This window comes from Phalaenopsis equestris, unplaced genomic scaffold (genome assembly GCF_001263595.1).
Source record: "Phalaenopsis equestris unplaced genomic scaffold, ASM126359v1 Scaffold000061, whole genome shotgun sequence".
In the NCBI taxonomy this organism is placed as follows: Eukaryota; Viridiplantae; Streptophyta; class Magnoliopsida; order Asparagales; family Orchidaceae; genus Phalaenopsis; species Phalaenopsis equestris.
The window spans coordinates 6,058-23,483 of NW_018164503.1; the positions used below are offsets into that span (position 1 = coordinate 6,058).

The 17,426-nt window shown below is 33.7% G+C and overlaps 2 protein-coding genes across 2 annotated transcripts; both read left to right on the forward strand.

The window, feature by feature from the left end:
- The first annotated feature begins 3,580 nt into the window (after positions 1 to 3,580).
- LOC110019548 (cytochrome P450 90B2) lies at positions 3,581 to 8,588 on the forward strand. Its single transcript, XM_020717251.1, has 8 exons — positions 3,581 to 3,900; positions 3,997 to 4,321; positions 4,453 to 4,605; positions 5,333 to 5,578; positions 5,660 to 5,752; positions 5,854 to 5,932; positions 6,237 to 6,346; positions 8,048 to 8,588. Exons 1-8 carry the CDS (start codon positions 3,686 to 3,688, stop codon positions 8,267 to 8,269), a joined length of 1,443 nt encoding a protein of 480 aa, XP_020572910.1. The 5' UTR covers positions 3,581 to 3,685; the 3' UTR covers positions 8,270 to 8,588.
- A 3,167-nt stretch (positions 8,589 to 11,755) lies between these two features.
- Positions 11,756 to 15,685, forward strand: LOC110019590. The gene is made up of 2 exons (XM_020717324.1): positions 11,756 to 12,439; positions 15,626 to 15,685. The coding sequence occupies exon 1, from the start codon at positions 11,966 to 11,968 to the stop codon at positions 12,383 to 12,385; it is 420 nt and encodes a 139-aa protein (XP_020572983.1). The 5' UTR covers positions 11,756 to 11,965; the 3' UTR covers positions 12,386 to 12,439; positions 15,626 to 15,685.
- The last annotated feature ends 1,741 nt before the right edge of the window (positions 15,686 to 17,426 follow it).

Here is a 17,426-nt window from a genome sequence, read left to right on the forward strand (position 1 = left end):
ATTTTATTTCCTTATAATATATTTTTTTTCTAATTTCCATCTCATCATAAATTAATAAAAGAGCCCTACAAATCTAAGGAATAATTAGCCGCAAATTTATTAAATGTGCAAAAAATATATACATCTAACAAATGATAGGTGAATATGCTCTGACATGAATAGTAATTACCTATTTATCCATGATTTGTTAGGTACATATCCCACATCTAGAAAGCTCACACAATTTAATTAGAGGTCAATGATGCCATTGAAAGCATAGATAATTATGAAATTAGCTTAAAAAAAAAGAAAAATCAGAATGAAATTTGGTTGGGTTATGACATCAATTATATTATGTTTATTATTATGCTCATAAGTAAAGACAAATTCATTGTTATACAAATTTGGAACTCCTCAAAATTAAAATGCAAGCTAATATGTCTTTACTCTAATGCAAACAAACTTCCTATACGTGCTTAAATGTCTATGTAGGAGGCTACATAACAAAGAATGATAGCTCCATGCAAGCAAGCAAGCAAGCTAAGTTCTAAGGCTAAAGACAATGAGAAATGCTTGCATCTATTCTTTGTCTTGACATGGTATCAAAACCACTAATTATTATTATTATTATAGATGATAATAAGGTATGGGGAGATAATTTTAAATCATTCATAATTTTTTTAAACAAATTGTTTTAGGTGTAAGATAATTTTTAATATTTTATAAGATTGTTTTTTTAATATGTTTTTTAAGATAATTTTGATGCTTTATAGAACAAATTTTTTATTAAAATGATTTTTATTTTATAAAAATAGAAATAACATGTTCCAAAAGGCTTAGAAATGTTTTATAAAATGTTTAGGGATAGCTTATGTTTGGAATTTATTTCTTTTCAAAGTAAAGCAATTTGTTTTCTTCTTTGTATGTAATTGACAATGGTTTTCACATATAAAAATAGTTTATTCTTTTAATTTATTAATTATTATTCAAATTATAAAAAGAGTGGCAAAAACATACATATTTATCATTATAAATATAAATAAAAAGTAAAAGAAAAAAAAGGCAAAAATCACCAAAAGAGGATCAAGCACAGAAATAAGACATTTATGAATTCCATGCATGCATTTTAAAGAATTGTATTGGATTTCAAGAAGTGATTTTGCTTTTTTTTTTGTGGAAATTATTATCAATTAAAATAAAAAAATTTTGCTTGCTCATTTTTTAAAATAATTCATATGTACATAAACATAAATATAAAGCTAGTACTTCATATTCTAAATTCTGATTATGAGGTCGAATAAAGCATTTGTACGCTTCGATGGTCTGACATAAGAGTTTGTTCAGAGTGGCTGAAGCTTTTTTTTAAATGTAATTGTAAAATTATGGCGGAGAAATTGACTTTTTAGAAAGCTTTGTGGGAATTATTTATATATAATTTCAAAATATAAGGAAACAACTTTCTTATAACCATATAACTTTAACATATTATATTGAAAAAAAACAACTTCTATTGCAGTTACCCAAATAGAACTTTGGTGGCGGTCTGAAATGCGAAGTAGACATAAGACTATCCCAAACGAACCATAAATCTAATAAGTATATAATTTGTATCAAATGAAATATGAATCTATAGATTCCAAGCTATATTATGGCAAAAAAATAAGAAAATAAAACTTAAATGATCTTCATGAATTTCTAAATTAAATAATTGTATATTTAAAATGAAGAGATTATAATAATCATAATTATTAATTAATTAATATTATTTTTTAGATAATAATAATAATAATATTATCTCGGTAACTACCCTAGGGAAAACTAATAAAATATCCTATATTATATTTCCTTCGCCATTTTCTTCTTTCAACTTGTTTTGATCGCTGCTTATCTTTATATATAACATTTGAGTAAAGCATCAAACCAGTCCCTATCTATATAGGATTTTCGTTAGTCTCAGAGTTTATAGAAGTACAAAAATAGTTATCAACTATCTTAAAATTAAACTCTAACAGTCTTCCATGCGAATCATTTCAGCCCCAATTGAAAAAGTCCAAGGACTATTTTGATATATTTTAAAATTCTCAAACTAAATTAGCTCAATAAAAAAAATCCAATACTATTTTTGGTACTTTATTCTATAATATTTTATAGAATACAATTATTATGTTAAAAAAGTAGACCATTAAAAAAAATAAAACAAATTAAAAAAATAGCCTTCAATGCCACATATCCTTTGGATCTCCTTTTCAAGCAGCATTCACATGCAAAATTTTAATAAACAATGAAAAATGAAAAATAAGAAAATCTAAAATAATGGGAAAGATTGAATTAAATTTAATTTCTTGGGACCGTTGGAAGTGAGAGAATTAATTAAATAAATTATTTTATTGTTAAATGTTTAAGTACAGCCGCCTAATCTTATGATTGTCGATTAATTATTATATGCTAACTCATTAGCTTGCTAATCAAGTTTAGTACTACTTTTGGGCGACTAATGATATTTCATAGTCAACTAATCAAGCCCAAGCTAATTCATTTGCAATAGATTAAGTTCTTTAAAATCATACACTAATTAAGTTCATTATTGCTTTATTTATTTACATAATTTGTAAAGAGAAAAGCACCTGCCCTCCATGAAAAAAATATTGCCTAACGTGATCAAATAGAGCAGTCCCAGATAGAGGCATAAACAAGTTGAGGTGGAGTCGTGCTCGAATTGAGCCCCACGAGTATGAACTGGCTCAAGACCGACTTGTTTAGCATGAAGGAGAGAAAATACTATTAATTTAAGCTAGTGTTATATTAAAATGATAAATAAAATGAGCAATTATGAGAGCAATTATTTAACATAAAATATAAAATATGATTTTTTGAATATTTTTAATATTTAAAGTCTTGAAATTTAATATATTTTATTAAATTTCATGTTTATTATTTTCTTAAAAGGGCCGACTCACGAGCTAACGAGTAGAATAGGAGCTAGCTTGAGCTTAGCTTGTAGTTCATTCAACTCGGTTCATGGGCCAGTCATCGGGTGAAACTTGAGCCGAGTCATAAATTAACCTGAATCACTTATACGTCTTAAAGTAATTTTTTACTCCAACACAATTTACCCCCTTTTTTTTGGATTAATTAAAATAGGCCTTAAGAAAGCCTTTTTTCAACCAATGATTTCCAATGCTTTTTGTTTGTTGTTTATCATCATGTTAGACTGAAAAATAGAACATGATTATTTTGAGACATTAAAAAAAAAGACTTTTTACATTAATGCAACTTATTTTTATGTAATTATATATCTAACACCAAAAATTTTAAATTTACATGTATAGGCACATAAAAATATCATAATTATTCATTTTAAAAAATCTATCTTTTTATGTACAAATTATAAGTAAAAGTTAATGAGAAAAAAATTAGCTAAAATTTTCTTTTCTTATATAATTAATAAGAAAAAAAAATTAAAAAACGTATATATATAAATATAGATCCAAGTCATAATAATACGAGCTTTCACATTACATAATCCCAAAGTTTCCCAAAAAAAAAAAAAAAAAAAAAAAAAAAGAGCATTTTTCATTCCCAGCTCCTACCCCGCTCCAGCAAAAAATCACTCTTTTAAAAACAGCCTCCCACCCCTTCTTCTCCAGAACTTCATCTTCTTCCCCACCCCCCCACCTTATCTCCATACATCCCACTCTCTCATCTCATGCCCATATTGCAGAACCTCCTCCTCTTCCTCCCTCCCTCCCTCCTCACCCTCTTCTTCTACCTCTATCTCTTCCTATGGAAGAAGAGATCAAAGCCCACTCTCCACCTTCCCCCCGGCCGACAAGGCCTCCCTTTCCTCGGCGAAACCTTCTCCTACCTCAAACCCCACCCCGCCACCACCATCGGCCAATTCATGCAGGACCACATAACCCGGTATGCGACAAAACAGCAGCAGCAATTTCCTCCATGACTTTTTTCTCTAACATTAGCAACTTAATCAAAATCATGACTTTAATATTGGTTTCTCAGCTACGGGAAGATCTACAGGTCCAACCTTTTTGGTGATCCCACCATCGTTTCTGCAGATGCAGGGCTAAATCGCTTCATCCTGCAGAACGAGGGGCGGCTGTTCGAGTGTAGCTATCCTAAGAGCATCGGAGGCATACTCGGCAAGTGGTCCATGTTGGTGCTCGTCGGAGAGATGCATCAGAGCATGAGGATGATATCTCTCAATTTCATGAGCAGCGCTCGCCTCCGCTCCATCCTCCTCCCTGAGATTGAGAGACAGACTCTCATGGCTATCTCTTCCTGGAAGCAGGATGTCGCCTTCTCTGCTCAGGATGAAGCCAAGAAGGTTATCAAGTTAACTTCTTTTTCCTCCTCTTCTTCTTCTTCCTCTTCTTCTTCTTCCTCTTCTTCTTATATATATAAGTTGCTAATGAAATGATTAACAGATGATTAATGAAACAAAATGGTAATTTGCAGTTTACTTTTAACTTGATGGCGAAGAACATCATGAGCATGGAGCCAGGGGAGATGGAGACTGAGAAGTTGAGGAAAGAGTACATAACATTCATGAAAGGTGTGGTGTCTGCGCCATTGAATCTTCCTGGAACTCCATACTCAAAAGCCTTGAAGGTAAACATAAACCCCAAATAACTTACTAATTATGTTTAACGAAGATGGGATTAATGATGTTGATGATATGGTTATTAATGGAAGTGATTAATGAAGAAGGTTAGTTAGTTGACTGAAACAGTACAAAACATATTTAACAAAGCCATTGAGGGCCTTTTTTTTCTTTTTCTTTTACTGTGCGGTCGCATTCATGGATTCATTGCTCCCATCTGCCTTTATTTTTTTTTTTTCTGATTTATTTAATAAATGGGAAAGCTATTTGCCTCAATTCATCATGAATCATCATTGTGGGCCTCATATCTTATTAATTTCTCCTCTATTTTAGTCTTCTAAGTTCTCCCCACTTTTTTTTTTTTTAAATGAGTATTTTGATTATATTTTTCCTTAGAAATTTAAAAAATATACTATATATGATTATTTTATCGTATCAAATTATGTAAATTATACCTTTTTGCATGAAATGTCATGGCTATAATCATCGAGGTCATTGATGGCCTCCAAATTTGAGAAAATAGTGTTGAATATGCAGACTATGGCATGAATCACACTAATGTAAACATGACCTGATGGGATCTTACATCATCGTACATAAAATTATGATTAAATTTATCTTTTCTAATAGAAACAAGTTAATTAAAATATAAACAATTTAATCTCTTTTTTTACCTTCCCAAAAAAATACTCTTAATTTCTCAACAAAATTTAAAATTATTTGATGTTCTTGCAGTCACGATCGAATATTCTTAGAGTGATTGAGAAGAAGATGGAGGGGAGGAGACATCAAAGAAATGAAGAAAAGGAAGAAGAAGATGACTTGTTGGGATGGGCTTTGAAACAATCTTCTCTGTCAAAAGAACAGATTTTGGATCTTCTTCTGAGTCTGCTTTTTGCAGGCCATGAGACCTCCTCCATGGCTTTGGCTCTCACCATTTTCTTCCTTGGAAGCTGCCCAAAAGCTGTTCAACAACTTAGGGTACTATTATATAGATTTATATATTTATTTTTTAATTTAGTTTTATAATTAATTATTTTTTATTTTATTATATTTTTGCAGGAGGAGCATCTAATTATTGCTGGGAAGAAATTGGAAAAAGGGGAGTCGGTGCTAAACTGGGAGGATTACAAGCAAATGGAGTTTAGTCAGTGTGTAAGCATTCTATATGATTGTTAATTATGATGATTAAGAAGTATTATGTTAAAAAATGAATATTTTTGGCTAATTAATGAGTTATTGTTGACTTAATGAAGGTGATTAATGAGACACTTCGGCTTGGAAATGTAGTGAGGTTTGTCCATAGAAAAGCTATTCAAGATGTGCATTATGGAGGTTGGCTCTCCTTCCTTTCTCCTCCTATAAATTATGAAATAAAAAATAGTTATATTTAAATAAAATAATTTTATTTTATATGTGTATTATTCTTTAATTTGTATAAAGTGAAATATTTCTTTTTTGAGTAAGAGAGTGACAGAAAGGCACAAAACATGAGTGCAATTAATTTGAGCAAAGAAACTTTAATCATTGATTTGTTTCTTTATTAAGAATATTATACATTTATATGATATAATTAATTAGTTTAATCATAATTAATTAATTATTTTTATATTTATTTATTTATTTTGTGTCTCGGCAGGTTATGATATCCCATGTGGATGGAAAGTTCTTCCAGTGTTTGCTGCTGTTCATTTGGATTCAGAGCTTTATAACGAGCCTCATCAATTCAATCCATGGAGGTGGCAGCAGGTAACATAAATTTTAAATGTTATATATATAATATACAAATTATATGGGAAACATTTTCATAACTTTATTTATCATAAACAAATATTATATATTTTTTCAGAAGTGTAAGATTCACTTTGTAATTTCTTATAGCACATGATTTATGCGATTCATCAAAAATGAACTAAATTTATTTTAATTTTAACTCATTCTTTGAACTAATTAGCATATTGAATTAGTTAATGATGTGAGATTGTGGACTCAGACCTTTAGAATTAGAGACTGACGAATAGAGCTAATTATAAAATATCAGGCAACAATGGACTGTAAATGAGCCAGAGTTAGGGTGAGCTCAGACTTCGCTTGTGTTCAGTTCGTTCATCGAAATTTGTTCATATTTGAAATTGCTCGTGAACTGTGTTCTTGTTCCGCTCGATTTAAATAGCTATTTTTTTTATTTCGAGCTAAAACTAGCCGAACACCATCAAATAATGATTGTCCTTGTTCGGCTCGCTTATTTAAGAACGGTTCGAACACGAGCTATTTAAGGATGAGAACATGAGCTGTTCACGAACAACAAGCATTTTTGATAGCCATAAAATTTTTAATGAATGGGAAAAAAAAAAAGAAATGAAGGTGATGGGGCATAAATGAGAAGAAAGAGACGACTCAGTGAACGTGTGATTCCTATTGTCATGACTTGGATCCACACGTATCACTCAGTCCAGATTTTATTAACATTTTGCCTAAAAACAAATATTATATATTTTTTCAGAAGTGTAAGATTTATAGCACATGATTTATGCGATTCATCAAAAATGAACTAAATTTATTTTAATTTTAACTCATTCTTTGAACTAATTAGCATATTGAATTAGTTAATGATGTGAGATTGTGGACTCAGACCTTTAGAATTAGAGACTGACGAATAGAGCTAATTATAAAATATCAGGCAACAATGGACTGTAAATGAGCCAGAGTTAGGGTGAGCTCAGACTTCGCTTGTGTTCAGTTCGTTCATCGAAATTTGTTCATATTTGAAATTGCTCGTGAACTGTGTTCTTGTTCCGCTCGATTTAAATAGCTATTTTTTTTATTTCGAGCTAAAACTAGCCGAACACCATCAAATAATGATTGTCCTTGTTCGGCTCGCTTATTTAAGAACGGTTCGAACACGAGCTATTTAAGGATGAGAACATGAGCTGTTCACGAACAACAAGCATTTTTGATAGCCATAAAATTTTTAATGAATGAGAAAAAAAAAAAAAGAAATGAAGGTGATGGGGCATAAATGAGAAGAAAGAGACGACTCAGTGAACGTGTGATTCCTATTGTCATGACTTGGATCCACACGTATCACTCAGTCCAGATTTTATTAACATTTTGCCTAAAGAGACGTATCATAAATAATTCGGCTCGCATATATATATATATATATATATATATATATATGTAGTTGTAATTTTTATTTTCATGTTCTTTGTACTATCTTAAAAGGGGATATTGCATAAATAACATGTAATATTTACATATTTATAAAATTAACATTCATGGTATATCTACGCATAATATGATCAAATAATTGGGAACTTGTCCAATCCAAAAGAAAATAAAAATAATATTAAGTATTATTTTATAATATGAAATGAATGCCTTATTAGAATTTGCATATAGGTTGTGTGAATTTAAATATTTACAATAATGCATTTTTTATCTTTGCAGAAAAGCTCTTCGGGTATGGCTGTAAACAACAATTTCATGCCATATGGTGGTGGGTCGAGATTATGTGCGGGCTCGGAACTGGCTAAGCTTGAATTGGCCGTATTTTTGCACCATCTAGTGATCAAATTCCGATGGGAGTTGATCCAATCCGACTGTGCCTATGCCTTCCCTTTCGTCGATTTCCCGAAAGGGCTACCAATCAAAGTTCATGCCATAACATAGTATCACATTGTTAAACTAACATTAGGATGAGAGACAAGATTGGAGAGATGACTCTCTTGTACATATGAAGATGAGTGGATATTGATTTTTAAAGGCTTTCGCCATTTTGTAAGGAGAAAATATTATGCGCACGTGCGGTTTTGGGTTGTACGTGTCAAGTTCTCTTCGAGTATAACCTTGATACACTCCAAGTACACGCAGCCGCACTTACTATGAATGTAGTATTTTCTTTCTTTTGCAAAACGAAGCCAGCTATCTTTGCCCACATTGTAAAGCATTCCATCCATATTAACTTCGTTTCTTTGCTATTTGTATTTCGTTGAACCAGCAATTTCCATGAAATCACCTTTAAAAAAAAATTCAAATTTTATTTATTGAATCAAATAATAATAAAATAAAAATATATAAAAAATAAATTGTCATACGGTGAAATGTCATAAGGTATCTATGATATAAATTACAATTACATCTTGACATTAGTGAGTATAATTCTCATAATGTAGAATTCAATATGATATCAATTAAGGTTTTTAAAGCAAGGTTTATACTAAGAGAGGAACAAATCTATACATGAAATCACAAGTTACAAATTGCATATCTAATCAGCTATGCTACAAGCATAAATTAAGATGGATCTGATTCCATATCCTACTGCACGTAATCATGATGGGAAGAGTTATGGACAAATTAATTTATATAATTATTGTTTAATTTTTCATAGGGCTTGTATAATTTAAAAAATGAAAATGATGTAGAAATAACTAGCATACCTCAAGGCTAATATGTAGACAATCAAGAATTAGTTATAGCATTCATGTGGTAAAACATTGCATCAATATAATTAAGCTGTCATAAAAGCCTTTTGTTGGGAATAACTTATGTTCGACTTTTTAGGAAGCTCATATTATATTTAATTTTTTGAGCAAATCAGCTATTTCGAGCAGGGGCGGAACAAATTTATGCCCCCGCGGGGTGTGGGGTGTGGGTACCTCGCTACATCAAATAATAATAATAATAATAATATTTCTTTTCTTATCTAAAAATTTCGTGACTTTTTGTTGACTTGATGTCTGGCTGAGATATGGGAAGACTACCTCACTACAATTGTGTTCAGAACATTGACGTGCACGACCTTTTGAGACTGTAGTGAATGTTGCCCCCACATCAAAGAATGCTTCAGAAGTGCAAAGGAAGTTCCTTCGCCAGTAATATGATGTGAATCATTGAGAAACGAAGCAGTGGCTTGAAGTCGCAGACTTGAAGATTGTGTCAAACGGTACTTCTTTTCTCACATACGGTGCCGAACTGATGTGTGTTGAAAGATTCATGACAATGTAGTAATAATTTAGCATCTTAGTATTGGGTGAAGATCCAACACACACATATAATTAAGGTGACATATAGAGGCACAAGAAGCTTTTACGTGAACATTCCTGGAAAGAAATAAAAAGTTACAGGGCCTTGATCAATTGAAATAATACACTATATAATTATGAATATATAAGCCCACTCATTTCCTCAGTCAGGGAAGATAAAATTACAAAGTTGATGCACAACGATATTTTAACAACAATAATAGTAGCAGGTCGCAATCAATTGCCATGGGGCCATTAGTCCATTGCGATTGTTGTAGAAATGATTGTAGTGCGAGCTTATCATAGAAGTTGTACTTGAAAGCCATGGTTGCAATTGACCAATTGAGCCATAGATGATTGCCTTAGAAGCGTCATTTGACCACATAGGCAATAGTAAGGTGTTGCAATAACGTATGTAGGCTGCAGAGGTCGGAGTTGGGAGATGCATGAGTTCTGAACCACATAAGCCTTTATCACGTAGGCTGAACTTCAATAACCTTCGTAGGCTGTCGAGGTCGAAGTTGGGGGTTGCGTGAACTATGGCGAATGTAGGTCGTAGTTGGTTACGTTGACAGTGATGAGTTGCAATACATCCGTAGGCCATCAGTTGAAGTTGGGGGCAACATAAACTGTGGACCATATTGGCCGTAGTTGGTTATATAGATCGCAGTAGTGACCTTCAATAATGTATGTAGGCCACAAAATCTGGGGTTAGGAGCTACATGAGTTGGGGACCACATAGGTCTTGATAACATAGGTTGTAGTGGTGAGCTATAATAACATCCATAAGACGTAGAAACTGAAGTGAGCTGCATGAGGAAAGAACTTTAGTAGTCCAAAGAAGGCCATTGTATTCTGAGCACGACAATCGACATTAGTAAGTAATTATTATGTGATGCGTTGTTAAATCATTTTTGGGGTGTGTTGTTACATTTGTATGCAGGGGGAGTGTTGCATCATATTTTTCACTATCTTTGGGGTGCATTGTTAGACTGTTTTCGATGTGCTTTGCTCCTTAAGATACTTCGTTACTTCACAAGGTTGGTTGTCACTTCGCACGATGCTTTTTTACTCTGCAACATACATCATGAGTCTTTATGAGGATTTGATACACCAAGCTGTGGGACGTTGGTCGACAGTGGTTGACGAGCTGCAGTTGACAGTGGTCAACGGTTGCAGGAGTGGGGGCATTTTCAAGGCCTTTTGTATATAATGATAGACTTCAACTCCTTCTCCTCCAAGCTCCGATTTTCCGCAGACACATGGTCTAGGTCCTCATTTGTGAAGGGGGTAGAGCTGATCTATTTATAGAGTCTTGGAGATGCCTCCCTATAAATAAAAAAAGGACTCATTACCACTTCATATGCCAACTCAGAGAGGTTCCCTTGATCAGACAACATTCTGCGGATATTTGAGTGTCTTAAAATTGTCTAAAAATTGAGTGATCTTAGGCTCATTAGATTCTACTTGACCATCCAATTTGGCTCTAGAAACTTTAATAAATAGTTTAATGGTTTAATCTAGGTTTAATTTGACTTAGATTGAGTCAAAATTAGTGGCCAGTTAGTTTAACTGTAAGTTTATTGAAATAGAAGCTCTCAATAAATTTTAATCTGAATTTTATTATTTCGTATTAAAAAGGTTACTTGCCATCTCGGAGATACTGAATAATAAATATTTGTCGATCACTATGATATAAAATAACATATTTTCCACTTTCACAAATAGAGACTCTAATACAAAAGTTTCTAAGCCCAAAAATAACTTTAAATTTAAATATTTGAAGTTAGAGGAAAATTGGTCAGGCCTAATATATGTTCGAAATTTTATTTTTAAATGATTTTAACCCCTCTATCTTGCATGCTCCATAAATTAAAATCCTCTAAAAAATCAAGAATTATTGCACCAACATTAAACATTCGATTCTATTTAATTATGAATGCTTTATTTTTGCAATTCCTGCCAAGAGATCAAAGTTATAAACTTTAATATACAATAACTGTAAATAAAAAAACAATCTTTAAAATGGCTGAAAGCAGAAATAGGATTCGAATCAACTCCCAAGAATATCTGTAAAGCTTCAGAAATTTTTGGGGGAAGTTTCAGAATAAAGCGGAGAAGGAGCCGGAGGCTGTTGGAGAGAAAGAACGAATAAACTCAAATTCAAAAATTTGTTACTCCCCCGCCTTATGGCCACTTCAGTCCCCACCAATGGATCTATAAATAAACGGCATCTTCACCTCATTGCCCCATCGCTAACCCAAACAGTTCTCCGAAGCAAAAGAAGAAGATAAACCTCCAACCCATCCAATCCCTCCTCAATCACTTCTCTCCCTCAATCATGGCCAAGAACAAGAACAAGACCAAGAGGAGCGTCGCTGCAGAAACCTCTGAAAGTGCCAAAAAACCAACTTTGGAGATATTAAAAGCCCTCAACGCCAAACTTTTGAAGGAAGTCAAAGAGCACCGGCAAGAAACCCAGCAGCTCCGCCACCAGCTTGCCGCAGCCACAGAAAAGGCTGATCAAGCAGAAATGCGGCTGCTTGCCGCTGTTAAAGAGAAGGATGAAAAGACTGCAAAGCTGGATGAGCTAAAAGAAAAGGCTGAGTTTTTACTGCATGCTAAAAAGATCCCCGATTCCGAGCAAGGAAGAAGATGGAGAAAATGGCTTTACCCGGCAGCTGCTTTCTTAGCAGGAACAACCGTAGTGATTCTAGGTTGCAGAGCACTAGCATCAAGAATTAGTTTTATTTGTTCATAATTGTAATTGTAATGAATGAGAACCCGAGCGCAGTTCTAAAACTGATACTGAAAGGTCTAAGAAGTGCATTAAAGTGTATTTTTTCTTCTGTAATGGAAACTGATTTTTTAGGAGTTACGATTCTGTTTAATCTAAAAATTATGCTTAATACTTTTAAAAGTTAATTCTTAACTTTTGAAGGCAAATTTACAAACATACCAATCAATTCTTATGTTTTTACATATCTTACACCTAAAATTTGACATAAATTTATGTTTCAGAAGTTGTGTTGTAAGTAAACACATTAATATTTTACGCAGCATACAAATCTCAGAATATAATGACCTTTAAACTAATTAACTACCATATAAATGAGGAAACCATTACATTTAATTAAAAATGTAAGCGCCTCAGCCTTCAAAAATAAAAATATATCCTCTTTTTTCTGGGGGCTGAATTTATATGAGTTAAGTAAGATGTTGGAATGAATAAATCATTTAATCATTGGAGGAATTAAGCATTCCTTTATTAAATTCAAAAGTTACATTTTTGTGTATGATATTTCACTTTATTATCCAACTCATATAATGCGGAACACATTGTTTGAAAACAAAGTAAGAAATCCCAAGGTGACAAGTTTGTGCACTCATGACAAGTTTGTGCACTCACTTTTTCAGGATTGTGCATTAAGACACTCAATTTAATAACTCACATTATATTTGTTTGCCAAATTCTTTAGAAAATAGACACATTTTGACTTTTTGTTGATTTTATGCTTGAATGAGATTAACCCGCTACAATTGTGTCCGAGACGTTGACGTGAACTAGTTTTCGAAACTACAGTAAATATTGCTCCCACATCAAAGAATACTTTAGAGATGTAAAGGAGGTTCCTTTGCCAGTTGTATGATATGTTTCTTTGAGAAACGAAGCAGTGGCTTAAAGTCACAGACTTAAAGATTGTGTCAAACGAGACTTCTTGTCTCACAGACGGTGTCGAACTGATGTGTGCTAAAAGGTTCACGATGTAATAACAATTTAACATCTTATTATTTGGCGAAGATCCAACACACACTCAGGTAATGAAAGTGACATGTAGAGACACAAGAAGTTTTTACGTGAACATCCTTGGAAAGGAAAAAGTTACGGGGCTCAGCCCAGTTGAAATAATCCACTATATAATTATGAATATATGAGCCCACTCTTTTTCTTAGTTAGGAAAGATGAAATTACGAAATTGATGTACAATCATATTTCAATAATAATAATCGTAACGGGCCGCAAAGGCCGCAGTCAATTGCCATGGAGACATTAGTTCGCCGCAAATGGTGTAGGCAATGATTGTAGCCTCAGCTTATCATGGAGGTTGTAGTTGAAAGCCATGGTTGCAGTTAACCATGTGAGCCATAGGTGGTTGCTTTAGAAACATCAATTGACCACATAGGCAGTAGTAAGGTGTTGTAATAACGCCCGTTGGGTTCAGGGTCGGAGTTGGGAGATGCATGAGTTTTTGACCACATTGACCTTGGTCACGTAAGCCATAACGATGAACTGCAATAAATTTCGTAGGCCACCAAGGTCGGAGTTGGGGGTTCCATGAGCTATGAACCATGAAGGCCATAGTTGGTTACGTTGGTCGCACTGATAAATTGTAATACTTCCGTAGGCTACCAAAGTTGGAATTGAAAGCGACATAAGCTGTGAATCATGTAAGCCTTAGTTGGTCATATAAATCGCAGTGGTAGCCTGCAATAATATCCGTAGGCCACTGAAGTCAGAGTTAGGAGCTACATGAGTTGGGGACCACATAGGCAGTAGTGGTGAACTACAATAACATCCATAGAACATAAAGACCGGAGTTGAGAGTTGCATGAAGAGAGAACTTTACTAGTCCAGAGAAGACTATTGTATTCTGAGTACGTTGACATTAGTAAGTAGTTATTGTGTGGTGTGCTATTACATCGTTTTTGAGGTGTGTTGCTACATTTGTATATAGGGTGAGCCTTGCACCATATTCTTACACCATTTTCGGGGTGCATTGTTTGTTGTCCTCGGGGTGCGTTGCTCCGTAGGATTCTTCGCCACTCTACAAGGTTCGTCGTCACTCCGCATGGTGCATTATTACTCTGCAGTGTACGACATGAGTCTTTATGGGGCTTTGATACACTGAACAGAGAGAGGCCAACGTTAGTCGACAACGGCTAGCGAGCAGTCGTTGACGGTGGTCAGCGGTTGCAGGAGCAGGTGACATTTGCTAGACCTTTAGTGTATGATGCTAGACTTCAACTCCTTCTCCTCGAAGCTCCGATTTTCCCTTGGCACATGTTCTAGGTCCTTCTTTGTGAAGAGGGTAGAGCTGATCTTTTTATAGTGTCTTGGAGAGGCTCTCAGTAAATAAGAAAGTAATCCAGACCACTTTATGAGACAACTCGAAGAGGTTCATTTAACCAGACAATGTTCTACGGACATTTGAGTGTCTTAGAATTGAGTGATCATAAACTAGTTTGGTTTTGTTTGACAATCCAATTGGGCGCTAGAAGCTTTAATAAATGATTTAATGTTTGATCCTTGTTAGGCTCATCTTGTATGCCCTCTAATTTGACTATAAGTTTGTTGAAATTAGAGTTCTCAATAATTTTTAATTTGAATTTTAATATTTCTTATTTAAAAATTTAGCTCTATTTTTGCTTTCTTGGAGATCTACACATAATAATAATAATTTGTTGATCCCACACGATATAAAATAACAAAATTTCCCTTCTAACAAATACAATCTTTAATACAACAGTTTCTAAGCCCAAAAATAACTTTAAATTTAAAGATTAGAGGTTTGAGGAATATTGGTCAGGCCAAAATATATGTTCGATTTTTTTTTTTTTAAAGATTTTAAGAAAATCAAGAATTATTCCACCAACATGAAACATTCTATTCTGTTTTATGATGAATGGTTCATTTTTGCAATTCCTGACAAGAGATCAAAGTTATAAACTTTAATATGCAATAACTGTAAATAAAAATGAAATAAATCTTTAAAATGACTGAAAACAGAATATAGTAGAAGAAGCCGGAAGCAGTTGAACGATTAAACTCAAATTCAAAAATTTGTTATCCTCCCGCCGGAAGGCCACTCCAGTCCCCCACCAATGGGTCTATAAAGAAACGGCATCCTCCACCTCATTGCCACATCTCGAACCCAAACAGTTCTCTGAAGCAGAAGAAGAAGAAAAACCCCCCCAACCCAACCCCAACTGATACTGAAAGGTCTAAGAAGTGCATTAAAGTGTATTTTTTCTTCTGTAATGGAAACTGATTTTTTAGGAGTTACGATTCTGTTTAATCTAAAAATTATGCTTAATACTTTTAAAAGTTAATTCTTAACTTTTGAAGGCAAATTTACAAACATACCAATCAATTCTTATGTTTTTACATATCTTACACCTAAAATTTGACATAAATTTATGTTTCAGAAGTTGTGTTGTAAGTAAACACATTAATATTTTACGCAGCATACAAATCTCTTTATATAATGACCTTTAAACTAATTAACTACCATATAAATGAGGAAACCATTACATTTAATTAAAAATGTAAGCGCCTCAGCCTTCAAAAATAAAAATATATCCTCTTTTTTCTGGGGGCTGAATTTATATGAGTTAAGTAAGATGTTGGAATGAATAAATCATTTAATCATTGGAGGAATTAAGCATTCCTTTATTAAATTCAAAAGTTACATTTTTGTGTATGATATTTCACTTTATTATCCAACTCATATAATGCGGAACACATTGTTTGAAAACAAAGTAAGAAATCCCAAGGTGACAAGTTTGTGCACTCATGACAAGTTTGTGCACTCACTTTTTCAGGATTGTGCATTAAGACACTCAATTTAATAACTCACATTATATTTGTTTGCCAAATTCTTTAGAAAATAGACACATTTTGACTTTTTGTTGATTTTATGCTTGAATGAGATTAACCCGCTACAATTGTGTCCGAGACGTTGACGTGAACTAGTTTTCGAAACTACAGTAAATATTGCTCCCACATCAAAGAATACTTTAGAGATGTAAAGGAGGTTCCTTTGCCAGTTATATGATATGTTTCTTTGAGAAACGAAGCAGTGGCTTAAAGTCACAGACTTAAAGATTGTGTCAAACGAGACTTCTTGTCTCACAGACGGTGTCGAACTGATGTGTGCTAAAAGGTTCACGATGTAATAACAATTTAACATCTTATTATTTGGCGAAGATCCAACACACACTCAGGTAATGAAAGTGACATGTAGAGACACAAGAAGTTTTTACGTGAACATCCTTGGAAAGGAAAAAGTTACGGGGCTCAGCCCAGTTGAAATAATCCACTATATAATTATGAATATATGAGCCCACTCTTTTTCTTAGTTAGGAAAGATGAAATTACGAAATTGATGTGCAATCATATTTCAATAATAATAATCGTAACGGGCCGCAAAGGCCGCAGTCAATTGCCATGGAGACATTAGTTCGCCGCAAATGGTGTAGGCAATGATTGTAGCCTCAGCTTATCATGGAGGTTGTAGTTGAAAGCCATGGTTGCAGTTAACCATGTGAGCCATAGGTGGTTGCTTTAGAAACATCAATTGACCACATAGGCAGTAGTAAGGTGTTGTAATAACGCCCGTTGGGTTCAGGGCCGGAGTTGGGAGATGCATGAGTTTTTGACCACATTGACCTTGGTCACGTAAGCCATAACGATGAACTGCAATAAATTTCGTAGGCCACCAAGGTCGGAGTTGGGGGTTCCATGAGCTATGAACCATGAAGGCCATAGTTGGTTACGTTGGTCGCACTGATAAATTGTAATACTTCCGTAGGCTACCAAAGTTGGAATTGAAAGCGACATAAGCTGTGAATCATGTAAGCCTTAGTTGGTCATATAAATCGCAGTGGTAGCCTGCAATAATATCCGTAGGCCACTGAAGTCAGAGTTAGGAGCTACATGAGTTGGGGACCACATAGGCAGTAGTGGTGAACTACAATAACATCCATAGAACATAAAGACCGGAGTTGAGAGTTGCATGAAG

Coding starts and splice junctions, on each gene's coding strand:
- LOC110019548 (XM_020717251.1), top strand. CDS start 3,686: ATGCCCATATTGCAGAACCTCCTCCTCTTCCTCCCTCCCTCCCTCCTC. Junction 5,933..6,236: donor TCAAGATGTGCATTATGGAG/GTTGGCTCTCCT, acceptor GTGTCTCGGCAG/GTTATGATATCCCATGTGGA. Junction 6,347..8,047: donor ATCCATGGAGGTGGCAGCAG/GTAACATAAATT, acceptor TTATCTTTGCAG/AAAAGCTCTTCGGGTATGGC.
- LOC110019590 (XM_020717324.1), top strand. CDS start 11,966: ATGGCCAAGAACAAGAACAAGACCAAGAGGAGCGTCGCTGCAGAAACC.